Raw genomic sequence first — 19,837 nt, 5'->3', positions numbered from 1 at the left:
TTTCACAGGCGCTGACGCTTTCTCAGCATGCCCTGAAGAAGGCACACGTTGTCTCTGAGTTGACAACAATTGAAGAGAGACTCTGAAGTGCTGCCCTTAAGCGTGTGGTCATCCTCTGTAACATTACATACTCTGGTACTCTAAGCAGTCAGCTAATCTCAAAAGTCATTACTTCTCAAAAGCAGGGGTGGTGTCTTTTTGTTCTAGGGAAAAGGCTTTCGTTTTCTGTAAGGTAAAGATGCAGAACTTTGTGGATTTTCACTTTAAGGATTGGGATGGCCTAAGAAAACCTTTCTGATTACCATTCCTGGGTATGGCTTTATTATTCCTTAATAAAATAAACTAATTAGTATTCTCTGCCATTATGAATTCAGAGGTGAGGATCATTCATGACTTGGGGATTAATTTTTTTTCTATCTGTGCCCATATAGATGTGAACAGCAGGGATAAAGACTCAATACAGCTGAATGAGAGGGATTTTTTTTCTGTATAAAAGAGAGAAAACTTGTTACAGAGTTTTAATTCTGTTGTTTGTAATAAGTGTTTCTGCAGATTGAGATAATGCAGTAAAACTATGTATTCTGTGTCATACTAAGTTGAATAATACTTTAATCTTCTTTTGGAGTGAAGTCAACAAAAGTTATGAATAATTCAATCTGCTTATTTTTATTGTATTAATTTTGAGGGTATTAAAAATGTGCGGTAAAAATACTGAAGTAGAGTGAGTAAATCTAAATACGCCACTTTCTATAATGTATTTCTTGTTCTGGAAGCCTAGCAAGCGAGCGCTTCTTTAATGCATGTTTCTCTGTTAGTTTCAGTCCTTTCTTATGAATGTAAGTACACTAGACAGAGCTGAAGTCTTTTCACAATGTAGTAATGCGTCTTTTCTATTTTTTTATTTTTTCAGAACTATCATGACATCATGTCTTGCCACCCAGAAAACTTCCAGTGGGAGCACTGGAGTTTTGAAAATGTTGCTACCATACTTGCTCGCCGATTCCCTAATAGCTTTATTTGGGTTGTAAAGTGTTCTCGAATGCACCTGCACAAGTTCAGTTGTTATGACAACTTTGTGGCGAGCAACATGTTTGGAGCACCAGAGCACAGCACTGACTTTGGAGCTTTCAAGCATCTCCATGCATTGCTAGTTAATGCATTCAGACTCTCTCAGAATATTCTACTGTCCCAGAAAAGTGTGCATGGTGTCAGCAAGGATGCAAAAATAGCTGCTTGTAAATCACAGCCGCAGTCTGTTCCTACAACAAATGGCTGCTCATCCACAGAAAGAGAGAGAGATTGTGAATGCTCTAATAATTCTGCTATGAACTTCATTATACCGTCTGCTGTAGGTGCAGTGTCATTTACTTTGATTGGCTTCAGTAAAGGTTGTGTGGTTTTGAACCAGCTGCTTTATGAGCTGAAGGAAGCTAAAAAAGACAAGAATACAGATGCCTTCTTAAAAAACATAAAAGCAATTTACTGGTTGGATGGTGGCCACTCAGGAGGAAGCAATACTTGGGTTACTTACCCTGAAGTACTGAAAGAACTTGCAGAGACAGGAATTGAAGTTCATGCTCATGTTACACCATACCAAGTGTTTGACACAATGAGGTCATGGATTGGGAGAGAGCATGAGAAATTTGTACAGATACTTGAAGAATTTGGGGTGGAAATAAATGATCAACTACATTTTGCTGATGACGTTCCCTCCTTAGATAACCATTTCAGAGTTCATGAAGTATTTTGAGACTATATGTATCTGAATAGTACATTCATTGTATAAGCACTTTTAACACTGTAAATGTTGTCATCTAGATTTACAACTTTGAGCCGATGCTTTCTGAAGAGAAAACTAAATCAGTCCTGCATTGCTAATAGGTACTATATATAAATTTCAGTAGCTTAAAAAGGATGATTGGGACCCCATACCTACAACAGATGTTGTCATTTGATTCCTGGAAAAAAGCGTTATGAAGAACTATCCTACACCTGTGTTTTTGTTAAATGTGAACGTTTATTCTCAAACTGTTGGCAAAAATTTTAGTCCTGAATGTCTAATGTCATATACTGCCTTTAATGGGAGTTTAAAGTACTCAAGACTTTCAAATGTTTGGGTACTTCAGTTTAGTAGCTTCCAGGGCTAAAGCCTTTGGTCTTTGTCAATAACAGATGCAAGGTTAGTTTTTTGGCTTAAGGTAAATGATGATTGTTAGAGCAATCTTTGTTATATATTTTGGTGAAAATGGTTTTAATTAGTTAATTAAATCTTCCGGCTTTGTAACATTTCTCCTAATTGAAACAAAGGCATAAATATTTACCTTTGGGATAATATTTGCCAATCCATTTTTCTTCCTTATGTGCACCTTTGCCTTTTCTGTCGCCATAAAGTTTCATTAATGCATTGTGTAGTATCTGCTGGTGAATAGCCATTTCACCCAGGGGCTTGAAAATTTTGACATAGCTATGTTAAGTAACCAAGAATGTTGATGAGGGTGTAGCTTGTTGCTATTTCAACATACCTTGCTATTGCTTTGACTAACTTCTATAAGGACCAGCAGTAATACCTATATTTTCAAGTCAGGAGGTGTCTTTATCCCTACCTTGGACTGGTGAGGTTTTTCTTGCTGATTGCTGCATTGATGTTGATCTAAATCAAGCCATAAGTACATAATGCATTACAAGTGGCATAAAAAAATTTAGACTATGTTGACTGTAGCTGTTTCAAAATGCTTCGGTTTTTAAAACTATTCTCTCCTTTAAATGTATTGCAGTAGTTGCTTCTAGAGCCATTCAAAAGTCTATTTTCAGAGCTAATTTTTCATGCAGAAAAAAAAAACCCTCTAATTAAATACAATACCACACAAATCAGATACAAAAGATGCAGTCTAGTTCAGGCCCCAAACCTGAATGTTCTTCAGAAAGAATTACTGAAAGATGGACAAAGGAGGGTATTCGTCAAACTTTTCTACTGTTGTAAGTAACTTTCCATTTATCTACAAATACATCTTAAATCACTCTTAAAAAGACAACTGCAGCTATTAACAATGAACCAGAAGCCTTAAATCGTTTTGGATTTCCTGGAAGTATAGGAATACAAAAGCAAGTTAGCAAAACACTGTGAAAATTACACAAACAAATGTGTCTCAGTTCTGAAAAAAAGGTATTTTATTCAACTTTGTTCCTATGTTTGATTGCTTAACAACGTCTTCCCCCTGCTTCTTGCTTCCCATGACTTATACTGTGGAAGGAAGGTCCTGGGTCATCTTTCTTCTGTTGGCATCATTAAAACTTAGAAGGTTCACTGGAGACGGCATTTTCACACCTCTTGCACAGGTTGCACACATGTTAGTGATCACTGACGAATGAGAAAAGTGTGTTGAACTCTTAAGAAAATTTTCTTAATACTCAAAATTAATTAAGGGTAGTAGAAAGGACTATGCATAAAGTGTGCACCTCACAATGTGAAAGTGAACAAAGTGAAAGAATGTGAAGCTAATAATAATTAGACTAATGTACCTAGTTAATAAAAGGGGAAATAATCTGTTTTAATTGATGGAGAAAAGTGCAACATGCAAACCAACATTTTATAAAAGAATCTGAAAACTAGTTCCATCTGCTTTTATTTTTTTTAAAGCTCTTTCTTGAAGACTTTTTTCAACTCGTGTTTATTGATTACCTTCTTAATGGACTTACAACAACTTGTTTAGGTGTTCCAAGGAAGGCTATTTCCCTTTTTTGGTCCTTTAGATAACACTTACAGCATATACAAGGACTTTTTTTCTGTAAAGGAAGTATCTGTCACCTAACAAAGTAGTTTTAATAGAAAGCCTACAAATTGCTTGAAATATGTTTAATTATCCACTTATAAAATAAAATTTAAAAACAACCAACAAAAAAACCAAAACTCGCCATTGATCTTGCTCCCTCTCAGTTTCCGACTGACCAAGCTAACTTGGGTGTGCTAAAGCTTGCCCTGTCCAATAACAGTGCCGATCACAGACCAATTTCTAAAGAATTCTGTGCTAGCCAAAACAGCAGGAGTAGGTTGTTGCAAGCATTTGGAAACAGCTATTAAAATATTGACATGGTCTTCAGAAGTTTCTGGATAGCTGTCCTATGAAAATAATATTAACCTGTTTGATGGAGGCTGCTTCCAATAACTGTTAAATAAAATGAGCTCAAATGTTGCTGTATTAATTTGAAGAATAAGCACTTTGTTGTAAAACTAATCTTGTTGTGAGACCTCATGTTGTGGAGGGAAAACTGACTGGTGGTTTTTCATTCTCTGAACAGTTGAAGTACTCTGTTGGAATGTGCCTCTGTCATTCACTACAATGCATGCTAAAAATAAATTTTGCAAACAATGTAGAAAATAAACTATTTCTAATGGGTGAAACCACTTTGATGTGAATGGAAAACCATTAAACAAGGAATGTGCAGTTAAGTTTTGTGGACTGAGCTTTATCAGGTGTTTGTGGAGAGCTAGTTTAAAAAATCAGATTTATTGGATAGCTTTTCTTCAAGGAGGCTTTGTATTTGTGTAGTCAGCATCCATGATTCTCAAACAGCTTACTGGCATCTCGCATATGTCGGAAAGCTGGCATGAAGTACCCTAAGGTGTGAACGTTTCTGTGTTGGGGTGAAATGGGTCACAGTTTGTATATGCCTGTCTTTCAACGCTAACTGTAAAGGCAGTTTTTAATAAGCTTAGATGTAAATGCCTAAAGTTAAGTGATTCTCATGCTTAGAGTGGTTTAGTTCAAGATACTTCTGTTTTTGAACGGAGTGAGCAACATTACACAGTCCTTAGTACAACCTAGTATGTAATAGATGGTATTCTTTATATTACATGCTTGTTTCTCATACAGTAGGCAAGACATTCTTCAGGTTTTGAGAAATGCTAAAACATTTTAAGATCTGCCTGTTAAATTCCTTTAAAACAAGGTTTGATTCTGTGAAATTGTCCAGATTCTATATGATTTAAATGATTTTATTTTGTGTGCATCTTAAATACTAGGAACTTTGGTAACCTTCTTCCTACCTAGGAGGAATTTAATTGTATGTCTGTAAATGCTGCTGCATAAATCAGTATTGGTGCCTAGGTACATCACTGCCTAGCAGAATCCACAGACATGAATTGTGTTGTAAGGATGGTAGATTAAAGAAAAAAAAAAGTTTACTTCTGATTCTCATAACCTGATGAAAATTTAGACACATTTAAATATTGCTGATGGAGACCCTAAGACCAAGGCTGGCTTTCTCTTGGTCTTACTGACCTCTTAACTCTGTTCAGATGCAAGGTGACTGTTTTTAACTTGAATAAAATAACTTGAAATCATTAAGCCAGTAACGCAAGATCATATAACATCTATGTGGCAGACAGGCACTGCTTCTCCCAGTACCAGCATACTGTTCCTGACTAAATTAATTCTATCAGTATTAACAGCATAATTCACTCCTCCGGCTGACAAAAAAACCACTTGCACAGAATTAGCTGTTCCACATCACTGTGGAAACCATAGAAAACTGATTCAGGCAGTCATTTTGCATATAGTGTAGCGTTGGTTATAAAGTAGTGATGGCTTTGTCATTGTTTCCTGTCATTAGGGCTTCATTACATGTTTCCAAGTGACCCAAGAAGTGCTGAGTTCTACTTGAGCAAATGACCAGAAAAGCGTCTGGTAGAACAAAAGGGAAAAATAAATTCTTATCTGTTTTTTCTTCATGTGTATGAACAGCTCATGTGCTTGAAAAGGAGCAGAACGCCATTACTTCAAGGTTCAGAATAAATTTTTCTTCTTTTATTAAGCTTTCAGAGAGCACTTTCAGTCACAATTGTTAGTTTCCTTTGTTAAACTTGGCACTTCAGAGCTGAGTTGTTTCTAAAGAAGGCACTGCTGCAAGGCAGAGAAAACAGTCAATAGACATACCAGTGCTGAAGTGCAAAACAAGGCTCTTCACATCTCCCACACTTTAGTTCACCCTCTGAGCAATACTTCTAAGCCTGGGTGTCAGATAAAGCTATTGCATCCCTTACAGGCTATCTGCATAGCTCTTCTTTCCCGTTCCCCATCATGAGAAATACATTTATTTTGTGTGATGGAAGTTTTAAGCAATTCATGCACTGCTTGACAGCTGAAGTATAAATGTTTTCACAGCAAAAACTCTGTTACTGCGATCTGCGCTATTATTGCAAGCAATCGTTTCGGAGCATTTTTGAATGAACATAGCATCGCATGTGGAGCTGCCCGTTTTACATGGTTGAGCAGTTCTTTTAATATTTTCAATCTGCTTTTAAAAATGTTGACTAGGAACAGATCTGAACAATTGGAAAGGAAGTAATCTGCTCTTGTTGCTCTTGGGAATCGCCACTTAAAAAGAAATCATTGCTCTCAGGAATTACCACATACAGAGCTCAGAATCTATCCAGACTCCTAGAGTCTGACCCAAACCAAAATAGGACATCTTAATGTGCAACTTTACCACAAACTTAGATAACTGTCCAAAAAAAAATTAAAATTTCATCTGTCCTTCTAGTAACACCAGAATCTTTGGTTATTGAGTGATAGTAACTTAGAGAGAATCCCTTGTAAAAGTTACTGTCTCAGAATGTGTATCTTCAAGACCCGTGTTGTCTGCATGGAAACGTCTAAATGTCTCCGATTGGGGAAGACACACTTTGGACAGAGGAAAAAAGAATCAAGTCTGTACAGGAATTTTTTTTAAGCTGTGGAATAATGCATATTGGGATCACACCATATGTAATATAACCTCTACTATGGTAAAATCATCCTCATCTTAGTCAAGTTAGTAGTCTTGTGGGACTAACAGCGTGAATGAGGCAAATAGTTTTATCCTACATACTTAAAAAGGATTGCAAATATATTTCCGATCCTTCATGATCAAGTCAAACCCTTTCACATTAGGCATTTAACTTGACACTTGTATTAAGAACCTAGACCCTATATAGCTCCTGGAGAGAAACATGTTCTTAATTAGGTACATGGAATCTTCAGCACATACATGATAGGCAGATTTTTAATTACCTGTTTAATAGTTTGATGAGAATATTTTGACATCAAATTTTTCATTTGATTCTTTCCACAGCAACCACATTAAGGAAAATGTATAAAACATGTATATTCTGAAATTACTTGTTGTCCTTTATATTTCATATGACCAAGAATAAATAATTCTTTCCAGGTGTTGATTTGCAATGAACTTACTTACATTTTAAAAGCCTCAGTCACCAAATTTTTAGAGTAATTCAAAGGTTGGGGTAGGCCAAGTTTAAACTACTGATTTCAGATACTGTCTATATTTAAGTGTCTTAACTCATCTGCATCACCTAATTCCTCTGTTGAATACAGTGTTTGAAGTGGCTGTTTTGAATGCTTAAGATGGTCAGTGTTTATTTTTCTATTACCTGTTACAACTTCATCTGTTTTATTGTGGCACAATCCCATTTTGCTTTAGGTCTCTAAAGGGCAAACTTCCACAAAAAGTCTGTGGCTCTAATTCTTAGTGTTATTTCAGTAATGGATTTTTAGGTGTGGCTACATGTATTCTCTCACTATGTTAGCTGAAAATTATTCCTTTAATGCTTTCACCATTCATTCATCACTTTATTGGCTGTTTCACACCGTGTAGCACAGTGGTTAGAAAGCACCAAGTAATATTATGGTTTTTAACATAGGAGCTTCAAGATTTTTATCACTAGTCACATTATGCTCCAATTAAGAAAATACATTTTTAAACTGCTTGGTTTCTTCTTTATAACATTCCAGAACAACTTTTATAGAAGTTGTTTAATAAAAATTGAAGGAACTGGTCCACAGTGAAAAAAGGGTGGCACTGACAGAAGAATTGCTGTGCTTGTCTTCCCACTGATCTGCATAGAATAGTTTTTGTTGATCTTTCTTGAATATGCACTTACATCACATCTGGTGGAGTTTACAGACAGTCTTAGAGAAGTGAAAACTAAAAGGGTCATGAAGAGGGAAAAAAGAAACAGTATCATTGCAGAGATTTCTCACAAAACACTGGAAGAGAAGCATGAGCAGGGCTGGGTTATCCACCAGCTGATCAGGGTGAGATAACCTCATTTGCTGACATAAATAAAATAAAATAAAGGCTTCATTTTAAAGTTGGTAGTGTGAAGAAGAAATAACTGTACTTGTTATAGTACTTGGCTCACATTTAATTCAGCATGACCCTCTCTTCCCAGCCAGATACACACTTTCCAATCCAAACTTCATGGTAGCCTAAACAAGTGAATTACTGCAGCTTTCCTGCAGGGCTACCTCAGCACTAATAACTGCAACTCAGGGATGCAAGGGTTTCATTTAGCCTGAGGTGTTTAGATTAATAGTTTCATAGATTCCCTTACAAAATAAAGAGGAGGATTGAAAAATACTCAAAATGGCATTCTGAATACTTGTGGCTTGACAGATCTTATTTATGCTTTTTACATACATACTAAGAAACAAGTAGTATTGAAAATCTTAGTATCAGCATTAGGTGGCACAACAGTGAATGCATTTGACCCACAGGATTTCCCTGCTTTTATTTTCTCCTCTCCCCAGGAGCCCCAAATGGCTCCCAGCCTCCCTCCAGAGCACAGCGAGCACTTCTCACAAGCTGAGACATGAGCAGATTGCTCATACACTGGTCGCTCCCCTGTGAAGCTTTCCTTATTTGTACTTTGTTGAGGGGGCTGGAGAACACCACGCTAGCACCTCTCTTTTGGGAGTGGAAAATCAAGAAGTGACAGAATGAGGTATCAGCATAGTACTTCTCTGTACTAGCATATTGAGAAACTGCCGGTAGTTAAAAGTGATGGCTGTGCAGGCACAATGCTGGAACACAGCTTTGTCTAGCCCTGCAGGCTCTCTGAGCCTCCCCATTTAGCCCTAACACACAAAGAATATGCTCGGTACACCTCTGCAGTTCAGATGGGGCCCTCCGCATTACCAGTCCAACAATGCCAAGAGGCTTCCCCAGCCCAACAGACACAGAGATTCTGTCTCGGCAGTGTGCACAAGCAATCCTTGTTCGTTTTCAAACAAAACTTTTGGGAGACCTATTTGTGATCCCAAATTTAAATTCTACCCTCAGAATGTACAATGATGCCCATCAGAATCGCTTGGCTGGTTCCATTCATGCCTATTCATTAAGATGGCTGGGTGCCCATTCACATGGTAGCAGAATATATTCACTGTGTTGAACTGCCAAGAAGAACAGGTTTAGAAGAATAATCTGCACACTGTTGCAATCTCCTGCTCTTCTGGAGAAAGTTTTTTCCAGCACTTTATTAACACTACATATCTATTTAGTCTAAGAGCTCTTGACAATTTACAGTTAACACTGCCAGAAGTAACAGACTCACCTAAGTCAGATAAATGCTGCGTTCCCCAAACAGCACAAGTAATAACATCAGCAGGATTTCAAAGGGACAAACGATTTTTTCCGTGAGAAGCTCATCTTTATGTCATAAGGGTTTTGTAAGCACTGGAATCTGCTGAAAAGTAACCATCTACAATGCCTGTACAACAGGCTCCATCCCAAAAGGTCTGATGCAACCCCCTTTCATATGGTAACATACTGCATCTCAAATACTGCTCCCAATAGCTTCTACATCTACTCCAGAACTACAAACTTCATTTCAGATTCTAGGACTGTAGCTGGATGGATTTGTGGGCACATTAGTTGCAAGTGTTTCACAGCTGCAAAAAAAGCTATGCTGCCCGACTGCACTGGGGCAGTGACAAACAAGGTTTCCTGCACAATACGTTATTCAGCTAGGAAAGGGGTAAATCATTGACCTTGCGGTCAAGCTGCTGCATAATTCTAAGGTTAACCTTGCATGATCAGTTTTTGCTTTTTTCCCATGCCTGCTCTCAAGTTTCACCAGAAGGGGGAGCAGAAACTCCCCACACTTACTACCCTGCTATTACTCAAACAGAAACCATGACCGTTACAACCACCACCAGTGGCTTTCTTGGACCTCCTCAGAAACCACTGTAGCTTTCCTAAATGTTAGTAAACGAGGTAGCACTCAGGAAGACGTGCATTTACTTCTAAGCTTACATGCTGTCAGCCCAGCCCAGATACCAAAACTTTTGTTCAGAAAAATTTCAGTAGAACACTCCAAAAAAGTAGAATTCTAAGTGCTAGCACTGCGATCATCTGCCTCGTCATAGAAGAGGCCATCTCCAGATCAAGCAGACTGTACATTCACTGCACAAGAAGAAAAACAAGAAAAAAAAATCTGCAAGATAAATTTTGTTATAGATGAATGTTTATCAACATAGTTTTTATTAGTCGTACAGAAAGTCTATGTATGTACACATGGACAGTTTCCATATTAACATAGAATTTTCTACTTTCACAGGAGCTTGCTGAATTACAATGTCTTATTTTATCCATAATCATTCCTATAAGCTTTTTCTTGGATGCGTAACACCATTCTCCGAGCATAAAAATCCCTATATTCCTCAGGTAGTTCTTCAAGTGTTTTCAAGGCCCTGTCCAAGATCTGTATAGCTCTAGAGGCTGCCGTGGGATCTTTATTTCCGTAAGTGTCACTCTTATCATAGGACTCAGGAGGAAGGTGCTTCCAAAAGACATTCAGTGCCACTCCAAATTCCTCAGAAATTACATTGTGGAACCACAAAGCTGTAGAAAGAAGAATGTCTAAAATGAAAATTACTATCTGAAATTTCCACATGACTCAGAACAATTGTCAGAATTGCCCGAACTAAATCTAGTTGAGGAAAACCTCAACTACTGTTTTTATTTATTTATAAATATTCATCCCTGAATATATCACATTGTACCAAATTTAAGAAGTTCTTCAAGATGTTTACGTCGATCCGTAATTTCACACAAAAGTAACAATTGCTGAAGTATAAAGAGATACTCTAATGTAAGCAAATGATAAGCATGTGTAGGATAAAAATAAGACACCTTCCCTGTTCACCTCACTCATCACTGCTCTGAATGGAGGTATCTATTTTCATAGATTTAGTCCCTAACCTTGCACAGATTGTCCAAGCATTACTGCAAACCACCAGCATCAGCCAGGTCACCCATGCAAGTTGCTAATCTTTTCATAGTAAAGTCATGAGGCTTTTCAATTGAATCATCATGGCTGTGGTAAGGAAGCAGACATTTCTGCTTCATCGAGCACATTTTAAAAATAAGTTTAATATGGTATATTTACCCTATTTCAGTTTTAAGCTAAAAGACCAAATCCCAAGCTTATTGTCGCTTAGTTGCTTCTATGTGCTGAAGACATAGGAAAGCTTATTCTGAGAAAGGAACAAGAAATTTCTTGCAGGTTAGGAAGAGAGGCTGCTTCTCTTTGCCATAATAACCACACACATTCCTCAAAGAACATCTCATTTTTTCAGTGATACGCATTCCAGAATGCTGACAAAGCTAGCACCATTCTGCGGACTCAAAAGTCCCTATACTCCCCAGACATTCTTAAGAGTGCTGAGTGTGTCTTAAGTTTGGATCAGCACACCTACTGGCAAAGACAAACTAGTATCTGTACTGCATAGAACAAAGCAGAAATTATGTGTGCTGACATTAGCAACAGCGTGACATACCTTTCACTAACTGTAACCAAAAGTTTATTTAGAAAGAAACACAAATGGTAAGTTCAAGATTAAGTAATGAGTCCAAGGCTAAGAATCTATTTTAAAACTTCCTAAAAACCTTCTGCCTTCTTGTTTACTGGCCTGTTTATATTGCCCAGATAATATGAAAAGCAACAGAATAAGTATCCGCCACAAGCTCATGATGAGTTAAAATAAAAAATTAATAACAAGTAGGAGTAGTTCAATAGGAGTAACTCAAATGCCTTTCCCTGATCGCCAGAATTTTGTCATCTCAGCCCAGGAAGCAGTTTTATATTTTCTGCTTGTGCAGAAGAATGATTAGACCTGTCTTTCCATTCCTCAAAGGTGATTATAAATTTCTAGAAGGTCCAATGACTCTACCATCCGTAATTCGGATCAAATCACATGCCTCACAGTTCTTAAGTGCCACAGCTACAGAAGAACAGAAATGATACTTCACTCAAATTCTCTCATTAGAAAACTCAGGTCACTGAAGTAATTTCAGATTTCATGAGTTGATTTTATAGCGCCAGTCCATTAAGACACAAATTCAGAAGCATACAGTGTAATCTTGAGGGAAGGCAAGATTTATAGGTAGATATAATAATACTTTTTATTAGGCTAATTAGTACAGTTGGAAGAGGTAGACAAGTTTTGCCAATGTCTTTAGATGCTCCTACTTATAGCACAGAAATGCTTTAGTAACTTCTTACCATCCCTGGAAATGAGAAATTGCAAACAAAACTGTTTAAAAACACAACATAGTCCGGAACCGTTTGTTTCTTACCTGGAATAAATAACACATCTCCTGCTTCCAGAAAACATTGATAGCGCTTGGCTTTCACAAAAAGGGGATATTTCTCTAAGTCTGGGTTATCCACATCCAGCACCTCTGACTTAGTACCTAGGAAAGTTTTCAGAAGTAATGAATAAACATTCCTACTCTTCAAACAGTAACAAAGCATTATCACATTGCTGGAAATCGCAGTTCTTGAATCAAATTTAATACGGGTTTATTGTTCTGTAACTCTTCTAAAAAACAGGGAAACCTGATGGCACTCCTCATTTACTGAAGAGACATGTCCTCCTGTTGTCTGGATTTCTCGTGTAACTGCCACCTTATTAACACTAGAAGACATTTGCGCTGACATTTAAAACACCTCTTTGAATCCAGACAGAACACCGTACTCCTCCACAGTTAGGTGCTGAAAACAGAACTAGGCAAAGCTGCTGTGCTCCTTGACAAATTTCCTAACCTGCTCCGCTAAAATGATTAGCTTTGACTGAAGCAAACAGGATCAGAGTTAAGGGACCAAATGACTTCTTTTACATCAAGCTGTCCGTTAGTGATTTTTTTCTCCAGTGCAACACTTGTGAGCTGGAACGGCAACTATGATCACCAAACTCTAAACTAGATATGTATGACACACTCACCTGATAAATATAAATACGGTGCATCTCGAGGACTATACAAAACAACTCGTTTTTTCCCTGTTACTTGGATTAAGAAGTTATCCATTACCTGGAATAAGCATAGTAAGAGAGATGTCAGCTAAGAGTTAAGAATGAATACACAGCCTGCAACTAATCTAAAATATCATCAGCTTAAAAGAGGGAATTATTAAAACCTTCCCATGTTAAGAATTAACAAAAGAGCTTCCACACATGGTTAATCTAAAAAATTCTAGAATGTAAGTTACTTTATCCCCTTAGCTGCACATTCTTGACAAACACTGTATCTGGAAACACAATATTACTTTCCAACAACTTTGTGTTTTTCCTTAAATAGGAATCAAGTTCTTCAACCTTAAAACACAAAGACATACCATACTTCAGACATATTAACCAGCAAAATATAATACAAAATATATCTGGGATTCCTTTTCTTTTTCTGTGTTACTCCTACCTCATTTTGCCAACTTTCTATTGATAAAGGATTCCTTTTCCTAATTACGATGCAAAAGCTATTTTTCTTATAAATAAATTTATTCAGAATTACACTACGCAATGTTAGAAGATAATCTTAGAATCTACCACACTGCAGCAACAGACCACCACAATCATTGTACAATTGCTAACAATCTGGCCTTTAGAATAAAAAAAATGAAGCTAATCTTGACGACAAAAATGTTGAAAGTTACTGTGTTTCAGATTTTTAACTGAAACTCAAAATAGTTAAAAAAAAAAAAGGAACAAAATCAAACATCATCTAATCTCGTATGGAATTAGACATAAAAACAGTAAGAGATTATGCCCACGCAATACATCTATTCAAAATTCACTGTACTACTGAATGTGATTAATTTCACTATTTCAGAATATGTGAAGTTTCTCATTAACTGATGTTTGTCAGAGATTTGCACCTTTATATCTCAACTCTGTAATGCCATCTGCAACATTTTATGCTAAACACGTGTATTACCTACATCATAATGTGTCCACAACTGTAATCCAGCTGAGCTGATGCGGAAGACACTAGAGAAAAACTGTTCCTTCTCAAAATACTCTGGAATCTGAACATCTTCTGCCAAAATAGGAAACTGTTTTCTGATATCTGCAATATCCTGAAACAAAAAGGACATAACTCTTACAAAACCATATATGCATATTGAAATGAGGGAGCACTTCACTATCATTTCCCATCGTATGAAACATGGGGATAGAACTTCAGCATTGGTGAATAGCTGAAAATAGCAATGCTTTTTGGTGGTCACCCTTTCAGCATTGACTTGGTCAATGATACTAATAAGAACAGCCAGAGAGCTGCTTTGAACCATGGCTGGTAGAAATCACACTGAAGCAGCAAGAGATCATCAGAAATCCCTTTATATTAGTTTGCAACAAAAGCTAAAGAATGGGAGGCGAGGAATGTACTCTTCAGTGATCAGCTAAGCTCTCATTAAAACATCAACTATTTTAGACACTTGGGCTTAAATATTCTGACCTAAATCCAGTCAGATTCACAGGCCAAGTGACCATAAACAAGTTGTATGCCTGTACTACACAGCCAGCAGATGACAACAGGCTTTTTAAAATATTCCTAAACTGCATCTTTACAATATTAGAACTGTAATCTTGGGTAACTCACCTTCCTAGCATCTTCACCCACTGATCGTAAATAGTATTTTTCATCCTGAAGAGAACACAAAAAGATAAATGTTTTGGTTTTTTAATACGAATTAAAACCACACTTAAACAAAGAGCCTGTATTTTCTCATTAATCTAATGCAGGGCTTCATTAAAATATGGTACAAATAAAAGGCATTTACAAATTCAGCTACTTTGTTACAGTGCCTTTACTCTACTGCTCCCTGCTGTTCATCTCAAGAAATGGGACAAATATGTTAACTGAGAGTAGAAGAGTAAAATGGGGGGAGACTTGTCAACTGCTTCAGCATTGCTGTTGCTGAACAGATTCAAAGCAAATGCAGATTATAATTCAAGTTCTTCAGAACACTGATGCAGGAAGCTATTTCAATTGGCTTCAAAACTTGCAGCATCCTATGTAGCTCAGAAGGTGAAAAGCATGTCTGCATTCAAAACTGTTTGCTTCCTAATCGTAGTTATCTGAAAAATCTCTAGTTTGAAGATTGATACATAAAGATAGCCATGCATGTACTAATCACAAATTATGTTACAATAAATCTGTATTTGTATTTTGATAGCAGATGTAATCAAACTCTAAAATATTTTCATGACTTTTTTTTTGCAAAACATGTAAATGACACAGTTATTATTCTAAAGCAAGGTTTGATTTTTAAATTTTATGCTGGAATTTTTGATTATGTAAGCAGTTTTTGTTAACAGAAACAGAATGACTGAAGTTAACCACACTGTACCCATACAAAACAACTTCCAAGAAAAATTACTTCTGCCCACATTTTTTCCCTTGGCTCCAAGCCACACAACACAGTTAAATCTAAGATCAAGTGCTTTACTGGCATCAAAAGATCAAAAGCTTATTTTAAATTACAATTCATCATTTTCCCCTCCATATACTGGCAAAATAACTGACAGAAGAAACTGTGATGCTAAGGAAATTACCTCAGAAAGAAAGTACTCCTTGTGTTTGACTTCAGCTGCTCTTCGTACAAATACATCAAAAGGCAGAGTTCTGAAATATAAATATTTAAATTTATACAATGAATCAATGTAACACCACATGGTCTAAATGCCAGGTTTAAAATCATTAGCTCCCTTACCATATCTAGTGTAACTGAAGATGTAATATGCTGCTTTTTTTTTTTTTAATATGTGACTAATTAGCATTTGCAGTGATGTTTGAAGAGTTCTACCAAGACAGAAATCCTACACTTACAAATGTCTCCGCTTTAGTAAATTATTCCAATGTATATCCAAACAGAATCATGTAATTGCTGAGGCTGGAAGCCACCTCCAGAGATCCTCCTTGCCAAAAGCAGGGTCAACTACAGCAGATTGCCCAGAACAGCATCCAGTTGGGTTGTGCGTATGTCCAAGGACAGAGAGTCCATAACAGTCCCGGGCAACCTGTTCCATTGTTTGACCACCCTCACTGTAAAAGAGGTGTTTTTAAAAAATATTTCAACTTGTGCCCATTGCTTCTTGTCCTGTCACCATGAACCACTGAAACGAATCCAGCTCCATCTTCTTTACTCCCTCCATCAGCTCTTTATACACTTCAATAAGATGCCCTCTTTAGCTTAAGAGGTCTGAATGGTGTGAGTCACAGTGCAAGAAATTTCTTTACAGTCAAATGAGACTCAAAGGGTGACCAACGCCTGACAATACCTGCTTAGACTATTTCTCTAACAGTGTGTCATTTTTAGGCTTGTTTACTGTACATTTTTATAAATTTGCAGAAAAGCTCAGCATCAAGAAAACTACTGCAGGTGATATACATATCTTTATATCTATGCATTTTCTCCTATGAATTTGTGCATGAGCACAGATACGTATCTTCACTTGTATATCTATAAAATTTATTTCAGTTATCTGATTTTTTTTTTTAAATATGTGCTACTTCAGCTGAGCAAAACACAAGAATCTTGGTATTTTCAAGTGTTTCTTTACAGTTTTCCTTGAATTTATTAAACACAACTTCAGAAGATTAAAAAATAATCACTGGGCATTACAGCCTGTCCCTCTGAAGTCAATAAAAGTGTTACATATTTATTTAAATAATGGGAGCTTTTTGTAAGGATTACAGATTTTTGGCATCAACTGATAGCTGAATGGCAAACCAAGCACAAGTAGTAATAGGACATGCATTCATTGTTATGAATATTACATTGTAAATTCAATGTTATGTTCATTCAACTCACCATCTCACATTAAATGTCACTGCATAACAAATATATTGCATGTAAACATCAAATTTCAGAGTAATCGCCAAGTATCCGGGGTTAAGAAGAAACTATTCTCAGCAAAATTTTTTGAGATCCTGTTATCCCTGCATCTGACAATACTTAGACCACTTCTCTAAACATTTTAGGCTTGTTTGTAATAGTCAAATACAAGCACCACTGAAGTCCATGGAAAAACAAACAAAAAACAACCCGCTAACTTCAGATGAACTGTTATATCATGCCCATTTACATTTGCTACTGAAGAAAGCGAGAGCACAGCTCCATGACAGCTTAAACAACTGACGCATGCTGGTGCTGCCACAGCTCTGCCCTTGCCGTCTACCCTAACCGTCCCATCTCCTCCCTTATGCTCGCACTGCCACTCATCTGACCCCATGGTGAACCTGCTTGCAAAGCTAAAACAGCAGAAAAACATTCAGATTTCTGCAGCACATCACAACATGGCTGAATGAGTTCCAGAACCAACACAGACAGGGGTTGGAGCACGCAACTTACAACAGGACTGCAGTACTACTCACGTGCATCAGTTTAAACTCATGGAACTGCACGTTAAGTCCTCAGTGTTTCCATTCTTTTAGTTCTATTTATTCTCACTTCATATTAAAGTGGAGGGCTTGCTGTGGAAAAGGTCAAAGCTTCCTGAATTTCAAGTGAAGTAGGTGAAAGTCCTAACTCCTGCTATAATGAAGCATCATCAGAGAACCTCCATATGGCTGTCTACAAACCTGCTAAAACTAGCACACTGGATCAACTGTATGTGAACTCACAGTAAGAGATATTCTAATGAGAAACTAAATAGAGCAGGGAAAAGGAAATATGGAGATAAGGCAAAGTCATTGAAGTACAATCTAATTTCAAAGATTCAAAAGTTCATTAGGCAGTGAGCTGAATATAGCATGACTATAAGGTGTTTTTTCTCCTGAACAAAAGGCTCCACTGATAGAGACTTGTAGCTTGTTTACACTTACAGTGTATGCTTCAGCCTTCTTAAAAGTTTAACAGACTTAACACATCTTGTTCTCACTTAGAGAAAACAAATGACAACTAAAATAAAGGCGTTTACCCTTGAAGAACACCACAATGTCTGAGATTAGATGAACTCCAAAGAAATGTTCTGGCAGCTACATGAGAGGAACTTCAGGGGAGATCAAGAGTTTGTGACCCACATCAAGATTAAAGAGCTGGTGAAACGTGTGATATCCAGTAGTTTGAACATTCTGAGAACTGCACGTGCTAACTTTGAAAGGAGTTTGGTATTCATTAGTAAGATTCCTCTACTATGGAATAGCATGCCTGCCACATGCTAGCATTCAAAGAGGTTCAGACACACGGCGAGTCAGAAACTAGCACTATTCAGTAACATTGAAAACACACCATATAAGGGGTTTTTGGTTTGTTTTTTTTATTAACGCCAGCAAATGCCAGCCTCAAATTTCCTACAAGAGTGCTCTGTCAAAATGTTTTTATAACGCCTCTTCATGCCATCACTTTTAAGGCTCTCTTTTGCCCCTCCTTTCACCCTTGTAGTATTTATTCAGGGTGTTGAGATATTTGTGGAATGAAAAGAGGGGGAATCAAGGACAGCGCTTTGATAAGTAATTTAAAGTTTGCACAAAGTATCTTCACATTCTCACCCTCAGCTTCAAACAGATGCACTGTATGTCTGAAAGTTACAAGCACGTGCCTTCAAAATAAAAGAGGCCTTGGAACGAAGTACCTATACACAAAGTTCTTGCTGAGGAAATCCATCTGTGGCACCACAGAAACATGAATCTTTACTTCTTTAGATCCTTCAGCTCGGCTCAAGTAATCTACTGTCCATTTGGTTGTGCAAGTGCCCAGTTCCATTCCTTTCAGCACTACTGGCTTTCTCTAAGGAACAAAAAAATTCAATGGTGAAACAATTGTAGCATCCAGTGGAAAAAAATCAGAATTAGTTTTTCAAACTAAGTACATGCAAACAAGTCAGTTGAACACCAAGACCCACTACACAAAGTCACAACCGATCTGTTCACAAATAAACACTGTGAATCAGAATGCTGAATGTTGAAACAAAATGCAGGAAATTGTGGGACTGTTTCTCTATTCACTATATCCTCTTTCCTAATGGGGTAAGGAAGAATATGGAGAGGCAAAGATAATTTTAACACTCACTTTGTCCTGGAGCCATTGAGGAATCTAGCAAGACTATGGAATAACTTTAGTCACTGTAGCCAGAGCTTGGCAGAAAACAGACAAAAGACCACATAGCCTGTGAGCTATGGTTGTGCTGTATGGTCTCATGAAAGCAGCTCTTTCCACCTACATTAAGACTCTTTGAAGCTGAGAACCGTGAACAGGTTTGATCCAGCACACACACAAAAAATCAGTAGACATTTGGAGAAAAAAGAAAGCAGTGATGATAAAGTACCAAAAACAGCAATCACACTTTTTTTAACCACTGTGAAAGAAAACGGTCTCGCAAAGAGATCAGTTGTCAGAGCTTTTCAGCAGCTCAGAAGGGATTTGCCTGTAGAAGCTTCTAAACTCACATTCAACTTGATGGATCATGATAGCTCTTAGGGGACACATAAAACCAAACCCTCTGGTTTGTCTGCACTAGCTCTGCCAGGTGAGGAGGTGTCACAGGGAATCTTCGGTCCTCCCTTGTCTCCCCGTACCGTCCTAGCCCGCTCCGGCGGGGCCCCGCTCACGACGCGCAGGCTGAGCGAAGCTTTTTTTCGGGGCCACGCCGGCCGTTAAACCCCACCCTCCCCCGGGCCGCCCGGGTGCGCCGAGGCGAGAGAAGCAGAGCCGTACCCGCGGGTAAATGTCTCGCAGGAACTGCTCCCGCGTGACTCCGGCCAACCGTGCCAACGG

The 19,837-nt window shown here is 37.6% G+C and overlaps 2 protein-coding genes across 2 annotated transcripts; one reads left to right on the top strand and one right to left on the bottom strand.

The window, feature by feature from the left end:
- The first annotated feature begins 913 nt into the window (after nt 1-913).
- Nucleotides 914-1,960, top strand: LOC104166324 (chromosome unknown open reading frame, human C2orf69). The gene has a single exon (XM_009706206.1). The coding sequence runs from the start codon at nt 926-928 to the stop codon at nt 1,748-1,750; it is 825 nt and encodes a 274-aa protein (XP_009704508.1). The 5' UTR covers nt 914-925; the 3' UTR covers nt 1,751-1,960.
- An 8,325-nt stretch (nt 1,961-10,285) lies between these two features.
- On the bottom strand, nt 10,286-19,831 carry TYW5 (tRNA-yW synthesizing protein 5). Its single transcript, XM_009706205.1, has 8 exons — nt 19,778-19,831; nt 18,696-18,850; nt 15,675-15,744; nt 14,719-14,763; nt 14,057-14,194; nt 13,065-13,152; nt 12,418-12,534; nt 10,286-10,680 (listed from the first exon to the last, which is right to left on the bottom strand). The coding sequence occupies exons 2-8, from the start codon at nt 18,824-18,826 to the stop codon at nt 10,424-10,426; spliced, it is 846 nt and encodes a 281-aa protein (XP_009704507.1). The 5' UTR covers nt 18,827-18,850; nt 19,778-19,831; the 3' UTR covers nt 10,286-10,423.
- Between the last annotated feature and the right edge of the window lie 6 nt (nt 19,832-19,837).

This window comes from Cariama cristata, unplaced genomic scaffold, assembly GCF_000690535.1.
Source record: "Cariama cristata isolate BGI_N322 unplaced genomic scaffold, ASM69053v1 scaffold27448, whole genome shotgun sequence".
Lineage (NCBI taxonomy): Eukaryota > Metazoa > Chordata > Aves > Cariamiformes > Cariamidae > Cariama > Cariama cristata.
Note: the sequence above shows the minus strand (reverse complement) of the source record. Positions and strands in the feature narration are given on the sequence as shown.